Source organism: Doryrhamphus excisus, chromosome 10 (genome assembly GCF_030265055.1).
Source record: "Doryrhamphus excisus isolate RoL2022-K1 chromosome 10, RoL_Dexc_1.0, whole genome shotgun sequence".
NCBI classification, from domain to species: Eukaryota; Metazoa; Chordata; class Actinopteri; order Syngnathiformes; family Syngnathidae; genus Doryrhamphus; species Doryrhamphus excisus.
The window spans coordinates 11542634-11551061 of NC_080475.1; the positions used below are offsets into that span (position 1 = coordinate 11542634).

Consider the following 8428-nt stretch of genomic DNA (forward strand, 5'->3'; position numbering starts at 1 on the left):
AATAATAAAAACAGCAACATGCAAGCAGGAAAGGCGTGAAGGTTTATTTGCAACAGACAATTTAATTTAATTTACATAAAATGTGTTGTCATGAAAGTGTGAAAAAGTACAAATGAGTCCAAAAAGTTAGAAAAAGATTGTTTCTTTTTTTTTTTTAAACATGTGCAGTTTTTCAAAGATACATGAACTGTACAAAGCAGTGCACCTGAACACGTCACAGCAGCAGGAGCCATGACGTCACAATGGCAGACAATCCTGGTTGGTCCATTAGGACAGCTGGTTTCTTTAAATATTCACCTGTGTGCATGCTGTGGTCACATGACCGCTGCTGTCACAGTGATGTCATCACAAGTTATAAAATCAGTCAGTCCTCAGCAGCAATCAAAAAGGTGACAGGGTGGGCGGGACTTAGCTAAGTTCTAAACATTTGCGGCAATAACACAAACTGATGACGTGAGGGACGTGTCATGTGACCACAGCGTTATTTAAATAGTCATCATTAATCAATAATAACCAAAGTGATCGTCTTCGTCATGTGATTGTCACATCAGCTGATTGGTCAAATAAATAAAAACATTGTTCCTCTCATTCATTGTTGGCTGTCACCTATGAAGAACACGCCCACACCTGAAGGGAGTGGCCTGAGTCAGTGATGTCATCATGTGATGATGTCACCAGGTGTCCTGATTGATTCAAAGCGTTGTAGAAAACATCAAAGCCAACATGGCTGCCATGTTTACAAGCGGATGTGCTTCAGGTTGAACCTGCTTATTGCTTTTTCTTCTGCAACTGGAAGAAGCTTTGGGGCTGGTGGGCGGAGTCTTTGGGTTATGGTCACGAAATGTGAAAGGTTGCGGTCCCTGAGGCGGCAGCATACAAAGGCTCGGAGCCACCACCCATTTCCTGAAGTAGCGTCGGCCATTTTGATCCATCCATACGGCCCCCCCCTTCAGCATCCTGATGGGTCAGACCAGAGTCCCTGGTGATGCTGGTTCCGCTGGTGCTTCTCTGAGAGACGTGTCCTGTTTGTGGGGAAGGGCGGAGTCAAGATAGAGCGAGCTGTCCGCAGACCTGACAGAGAAAGAGAGAGATCGATGCAGCGTGTTGCCATGGTAACAGCAAGTCAGCACATCGTATACCCACCTGGCGTGCAGTGGGTGTCCGTGGAAAGTGACAGAATGGGGCAGCGCCCCCTTCTTGCTGTGTGGTACGGCCCGAGGTCCCGCCTCCGTCTGATAGTTAGGCTGCGGTAGGACGCCATGAGTCGTCCGTCTGCGTTGAAGAGCTCCAGTCTGACCTTTGACCTTCCCATTGGCCTGATTAGAGTGGGAGGAGCCTATTGTGTTCCTCAGGTACCAGTCCCTCAGTCCTGTCAATCAAATGTTGTAGCGTCAGAGCAAACAGGAAGTGACCACATCTGTGTGGCGGGGCTTACCTTCCAAAGCGAGGGCCTTGTGAAGGCTTCTGGTAGCATCCTCGAGGTGTGCGTCCTGGGTGGGACCCAGCTGAGAGGGCTGTGGGGGCAACAGGTGAGGGTGGGGGTCCGGCTGGATGTGGGCCTCGGTGACAGGAAGGAACGGGCCGCAGGATTTGGTGCGGGTGACTTTAACGCGGCGCTGCTCTCCCATGTGGATATGGTAAGTGGGCGGGGCTCCTGAGGGGGGCTGGGCGGCGTGCCCGTTGTACTGTGGCGGCTGGTGCAATGTGATCGGCTGAGAATGCTGTCGCTGTTTGGTCAGCACATAATCCAGCAGAAGGTCACTGTAGCCCCGCCCTCGTCCCGCACCGCCTCCTCTCCATGCCCCTTCCGAGGTCTTGTTCACCGCCGGGGGGGCGTTTGTTCCTCTGGATCGCAACGCCCCCTGCAATCCTGGCACTGCCCCCTCCTCTTCTAGAGGGGCTCCCCGGTCAAGGAGCCCGTCTGAGCTGTTACTGTGACGGGCCTCCTTGGCCTCCCCCGATGGGCGGGAGCATGGCGAGCTGTCATGAGAGCGAGTAGGGGGCGGGGGCTGGAGTAGGAGGGGTCTGTGGCTCTGAAGAACCTCTGGATGCTCAGGCCTGAAACCAAAACAACTTTATTTTGACGTCATTTAGCTTAGCTTGTCGTAATTTAGCAGTAATGACCTGTTACACAATGAACTCCTTCTGGGTTTGCTGGGGTAAAACAGCTCCACTGGAGAACCAGCAGCCACCAACAGGGGGCGACTTTGAGCCGCAAACTCATCTGCCATGAAAACAGAATGATGACATCAACTTATATACTGTTGTGATGTCACAGTGTGCGTTACCGTTGTCGTGTCCAGTAGATTCAGACGTGGAACTACTTTCTGACCTCACTGTATCATCTGCAAATAAACATAAACATAAACATAAACATAAACATAAACATAAACATAAACATAAACATAAACATAAACATGAGTGTGTTACCAGTATGGCAGCCTCTATGCACGGTCATCTTGCCATGCTGTGTCTGTGTGTTGTGTTCACGGTCATTGTGTTTTCTCAGCGCTCCGCTAAATAAAGTTTTTTTCGACCTCACACGTTGACCATCTTCCTCCTGCCAAAACATATGAATCATATCATTTATAAACTCTATCAAATTGTATTGAAACATTCCGTTTTTAAAGTACCATCTCACCTCTACCCTGCACTTCCTGTTTGTCTGCCGCGAGCCCCCACCCCTTCGCCTCACACACGGGGGTTTCTCCCCGCTCGCCAAGGGGAAGTCAGCGGGCAGCGCACCTGTCAGCTCCTGTCCGGGCCAACGAGATCCCAGTCCAGTTCAGCCAACGGCGACGCTCACACTGACAAAACGTTACAACAACGTAACTCACCGCCTCCTGCAGACACATGCGCCTCAGCTCAGCCAATCGTACGCTGAGCAACGCCTGCAGGCTCCGCCTCCTCTCCTGTAGCTCCACCATGCGCTCCCTCTGCTTCCTATCCCAGCATGTGACCACTGCTACAAAACACATACATCACTACACGAACACAATCGCGCACAAACAAACGCACGCAAGTTGTGTCTCACCAGGTGCTGGGATGAGTTCACCTTTGACCTCCATTGCTAGCCTCTCCCATGTGACTCCGTGTTCCTTCGTCCTCACTGATTAAATCTCTCACCTGGCCGGTGCAACACAGACAAACACGTATTTAGACACACATTTAAAGGGAACAAGGTGACTGCGTTTCATTTGCATGGAGGTCTCGTGTTTCAAGATGGCGCCGCTTGAGTGCTAGCTAGTTACCACGGCTTTGTGTCTCCTTAAGTGTTTTTAGCATTTAATTTATGACTTCCTTATTGTTTTTGTGCCATAACGACCGCTTAAGCAAGTGTGCAGCTATGGATGTTCTTATTACGTTTGTAGCTTGACACGCAGCTGTTAGCATATGTTAGCATCCCTTCGTTATGTTCACTATGGTCGGATATCCCTGCAGAAATATGGATTAGAGAGGCTGCGTAGCGGGATAGACCAGTGAAAAAGACGGTATAAAGGTCTTCAAAGGTGGCATCAACCATCAATATCTGTCGTCATAAGGGAACGCTAACGGCGCTAACTTTGCACACATATTTGGCTTTGACTTTTGTATAAATTCAGTTTATGGACAAAATATATATATATATATATTTTTTTAATTTATATATATATATATTATATATATATGGTCCATATGGAACATTTCAGTAAGTGGAAGTGATTATTTGTTAGTCACTTTGTGTTTACATCTGCGAAGAACCAATCACATGTGAAAATGAAAGTCATGTGACCAAAACCAAACAACAGAAATCGACAATCCCAGCAAGTACACACACACACACACACACACACACACACACACACACATAAGTAAGTCACATGACCTCAGCGGCATCAACATGACCTTTGGCCTGACACTGAAACAATGTGCAGCGGGAACAGGAAGTAGCATTGAACAGGAAACAGGAAGCGGGAGCCAGCCTTGAAACAAAAGGAAGCGTGTGAAGAGTTGAGGCAGAGTAAAGTGGTGTTTACATATTGCGTACATATTGCATGTGGCCCTCGGGCCGTAGTTTGCCCACCTTTGTAGTAGGCTAACCAGCACATTCATTCATTCATTCATTCATTTGCATTCATTCACTGCCGCTTATCCTCACGAGGGTGAGCAAACTACGACCTGGGGGCTACATGCTGTCCACCAAGCATTTGAATCCGGCCCGCCAGTTGCTTTCTAAGTATTTCAACTTTTAACATACAAACTGGCAACATGATTTCCAAGTCAGATATCTTATATAGTAAAACAAAAACAACACAGGGCACATATAGACAAACAACCATTCACACTCACATTCATACCTATGGACAATTTGGAGTCGCTAATTAACCTAGCATGTTTTTGGAATGTGGGAGGAAACCGGAGTACCCGGAGAAAACCCACGCATGCACGGGGAGAACATGCAAACAAGGGTGGAATTGAACCATGGTCTCCTAGCTGTGAGGTCTGCGCGCTAACCACTCGACCGCTGTGCCGCCAACTCAATACAAAGGATGGAAAATGAGCATAATAGGGCCCCCTTTAACACATATAGACAAACAACCATTCACACTCACATTCATACCTATGGACAATTTGGAGTCGCTAATTAACCTAGCATGTTTTTGGAATGTGGGAGGAAACCAGAAGAAAACCCACGCATGCACGGGGAGAACATGCAAACTCCACACAGAAGATGGCCGAGAGTGGAATCGAACTCATGTCTCTAACCAGCACAATTCATTCATTCATTCATTTTCTACCGCTTTTTCCTCACGAGGGTCGCGGGTGGTGCTGGAGCCTATCCCAGCTGTCTTCGGGCGAGAGGCGGGGTACACCCTGGCCTGGTCGCCAGCCAGCCAATCACAGGGCACATATAGACAAACAACCATTCACACTCACATTCATACCTATGGACAATTTGGAGTCGCTAATTAACCTAGCATGTTTTTGGAATGTGGGAGGAAACCGGAAGAAAACCCATGCATGCACGGGGAGAACATGCAAACTCCACACAGAGATGGCTGAGATTGGAATCGAACTCGGGTCTCTAAGTGATCCAATCCAAAAATGAGAGGTCGAGTGCACATGCTCAGTGTCAAATCCAGAGGTTGTTTGTAAAATTGCTGCAGAGTTTGGATTGGGGGAAGATAGCCGTGGTCTGGAGCTTTTGATCAGCTGATGAACCGCCCATTTCAGTTCAATGATTATTTGCGATTAACTCATTTTAGAACCACCTGTGCAAAAATATACATGTCACTAGTGGAGTGTTGTGCTCTGAAACAACATCAAGAGTGGAATTCTAAGTCAAGTGTTCCAAAAGTGAGTGTATCTGTGGCTAAAACCGTCATTAGCATGTCAATACGATGCACTCTTAACATGTTCCGACACCTATGAAAAGCACACTTCCCCCATTTTTAACACGTCCTACCATTTCATCAACACACACACACACGGGGTGCAGGGCTCCTGCAGACAAAGACATGCAAATGACAATTTCAATATTCATGCCTGTTGAAGCAGACACACGCAACCATTGTGAATGTGTTTATGGATACATTGTATTGTATTGACAATGGTTGCCATATTTACTACATTACTAAATATTACTAAATATATCAGTAGTAATACTTTCAGGGACATTAAGTGAAGTTCTCGAAGGAAACAGCTGACTAACATCAACAACAAGAGTATGGCCTAGATTAGACAGATATGGAGGACACGCATATAGGACACGCATTATAGGACACGCATTATAGGACAGCGACTACCTGAGGAGAGTTCCACTTCCTGTGTGCATATCATCCAGAACGTTCCTTCCGTCTGCCTCCAACACTCAGCTGGTCCGCTCTGCTGGAAGAGGACAGCGCCCTGCAGGGAATCAAATACAGTCAACCGTTTCCTGTTCGGATTTTCACAATAAAAGCGGACGGGACAATGACTTATTGATATGTTCATGTTGTCAGTAGGGGGGCGGTAGATGAGGATGGGGAACAACTTGAGGAAGTGAACGGGGGAGGGGCGGAGCTACTTTGTTTACTTTGTGTTTAGAGTGCTGCTCTCAGATTGGTTGCAATATGCAGTTCACTGTCAATACCTGGATGTTGTGCACTATTAAAAAAATGTGAAATAAAAAGTAAGGAATTGCGAGTGGACTCCAGGTTGTCCATGAGTGTGGATGGTTGTAGCTATAGCCTCAATTTATGTCCACCATATTACACTTAACTGGTCTAGCAAGCCGTTGTCAGATTGTTGCCAGCATCATGCACACTTTATTTTCCTCCTCCCACGTTGCTAGAAACCATTGTTTTCCTTTTTCTGCGCTGTATATCTTATTTGCTACTTTGTGTTTTGTTGTTGTTGTTGTACGGCGGTCGTGTGGTTAGTGTGCAGACCTCACAGCTAGGAGACCCGGGTTCAATTCCACCCATCTCTGTATGGAGTTTGCATGTTCTCCGGGTATTCCGGTTTCCTCCCACATTCCAAAAACATGCTTGGTTAATTGGCAACTCCATGAATGTGAGTGTGAATGGTTGTTTGTCTATATGTGCCCTGTGATTGGCTGGCCACCAGTCTAGGGTGTACCCCGCCTCTCGCCACAAGACAGCTGGGATAGGCTCCAGCACCCCCTGCGACCCTCGTGAGGATAAGCGGTAGAAAATGAATGAATGAATGAATGTTCAGTTAGCATGTAGGCTACACAGTCAGGAGATCAAGGGTTCGATTCCTCCCACATTACAAAATTAAATTACATAAATAAAATGTACTTCCAATTATGAGTAAAGTGATGTTCCTGACTAAGAAAAACACATTTGGCATTACTTAATTTGTTTAAATAAATATAACTTACAATTTTTTAAGTAATAGTTACTTAATATATTCACAGATTTTGTTTTACAGAAAGTAAAATTGACTTGATATTGTAATATTAAATTTTACTTTGATGATTTGCGTGCAAAAAGTACATCTAAATATTTTTTTCAGCGCCAAGTGTCAACTTGATACTTTTATAGAAGTATCCATAGTAGAAAAGTCAAATTTAGTTCACATAAAGGTGATATGGTTCAGAAAAGATGACATGAAAAAAGACATCTCATCAAAAGAGGTGTCATTTTCTTTTTCCCCGTGACTTTGAAATGCCCTTGAACACCCTCGGGTCCTCCCTTTGATGTAAAGTCCTATAATCACACACTCAGACATGCACTGTGTGATGAATGTAGGTCAGGCTGCTGATGCTGGCATGGCAACAATGTAGAAAATCCCAAACGGTGAATACTTGACTGCGATTGGCTGAGAGAGACAAGCAGGGAGCCAATAGCCTTGCAACCCTTGGGCGCTGTGTGTCTGTGTCCTTGTTTTCATCCTGTTGCGGGGATCTGTTGACTTTAACCATCAATAAAATGACACATTAATAAGTTTGTGTCTTATTTTAATGATAGCTATTGAGTGACAGTCCATGTTTGTATAAGCATTGAATATGCCATTTTAATAGCGTGTTGTCTTGTTAAAAGATGTGTTTAAATGTTTGCGGTTTTTTTTTGGAATGAGGATAAAAAGTGACAATAAAATCCATCCTGTCCTAAATTATCGAAAATATTTAGACAATTCTTTACATTTCATGCTGTATTCTGCATATATTTGTTGAAATAGTTAAAAATTGTCGAAGTTATATTTAAGCTGTTGCGATAGATTCCAAAAAATATTCACTTTTAACAAAGTCATTTTCCGTTGCCAGTCATGTGACGTGTGTCACGTGATTTCTGTGCTTAATTAACCGACTTACTCACTGTTTTTTAAACATCTTGTTTTCATTACATTAAAAACAAATATTGTGAAAACGACCACAGTCGCGTTTTTGAAGTATTTCCCGTTTCCCATCGTCACAAAGTAACATTAAGGCTGTACTGCAGGTTGACTCGTGCACGCACGCACGCGCACTGCGCAGGGCGGGGATGCCGCCACAATAACAAGTGGTCCTCTGCTATTCCAAACTCTGATACTGGATTTTCACCAGCTTGCAGACGCGCATTAAAGCGTTTTTTAAGATGTTTGTACGAAAGGACGCCTTCTGTAAGCTTTGGTGTAACACTTTTTATAGCATAATGCTCGCTTTCCCGGGTCCCTGAACGTAACACACTAAAAATGTCCACATTGTCAACGGAGTCTGGTGTGTGTGTGGAACATGCTTTACCTGGACCACCTGCGCGCGCATCCGTCTGTCCGTCCACAAGCTGCATCACGCTGGTAAAAGGCTGATTGTGCCAAATCAATTGATTGATTGATTGACTGATTGTCGCCTCGCGCAACCCCCCACGCGCTGCTCAATCATCTTCATCATCATCCTCTGCCCGTCTCCTCAATAAGCTCCATGTGCACCACGAGGCGCGTCACCGAGACGACGCGAGCACGCGCT

At 45.7% G+C, this 8428-nt stretch overlaps 1 protein-coding gene across 3 annotated transcripts; it reads right to left on the reverse strand.

The window, feature by feature from the left end:
* Positions 1–38: 38 nt before the first annotated feature.
* Positions 39–8416, reverse strand: ccdc120a (coiled-coil domain containing 120a). 3 transcript variants are annotated; one of them, XM_058083998.1, is made up of 11 exons: positions 8207–8416; positions 5787–5886; positions 3035–3126; positions 2838–2965; positions 2642–2755; positions 2431–2560; positions 2289–2345; positions 2125–2224; positions 1436–2058; positions 1144–1369; positions 39–1022 (listed from the first exon to the last, which is right to left on the reverse strand). In XM_058083998.1, the coding sequence occupies exons 3-11, from the start codon at positions 3066–3068 to the stop codon at positions 950–952; spliced, it is 1485 nt and encodes a 494-aa protein (XP_057939981.1). In that variant the 5' UTR covers positions 3069–3126; positions 5787–5886; positions 8207–8416; the 3' UTR covers positions 39–949. The 3 variants fall into 3 exon arrangements, with proteins under 3 accessions (XP_057939981.1, XP_057939980.1, XP_057939979.1); XM_058083997.1 differs by having other exon boundaries at positions 39–1071; positions 2838–2962; positions 8207–8415; XM_058083996.1 differs by having other exon boundaries at positions 39–1071; positions 8207–8414.
* Positions 8417–8428: the final 12 nt, after the last annotated feature.

Excerpts from the sequence above, each read along its gene's own strand:
- ccdc120a (XM_058083996.1), bottom strand. The coding sequence starts at position 3,068 with ATGGAGGTCAAAGGTGAACTCATCCCAGCACCTG. Across the intron at positions 2,561-2,641 it reads ACAGGAAGTGCAGGGTAGAG|GAGGAAGATGGTCAACGTGT; the intron begins GTGAGATGGTAC and ends ATGTTTTGGCAG. Across the intron at positions 1,072-1,143 it reads GGACACCCACTGCACGCCAG|GTCTGCGGACAGCTCGCTCT; the intron begins GTGGGTATACGA and ends TTTCTCTGTCAG.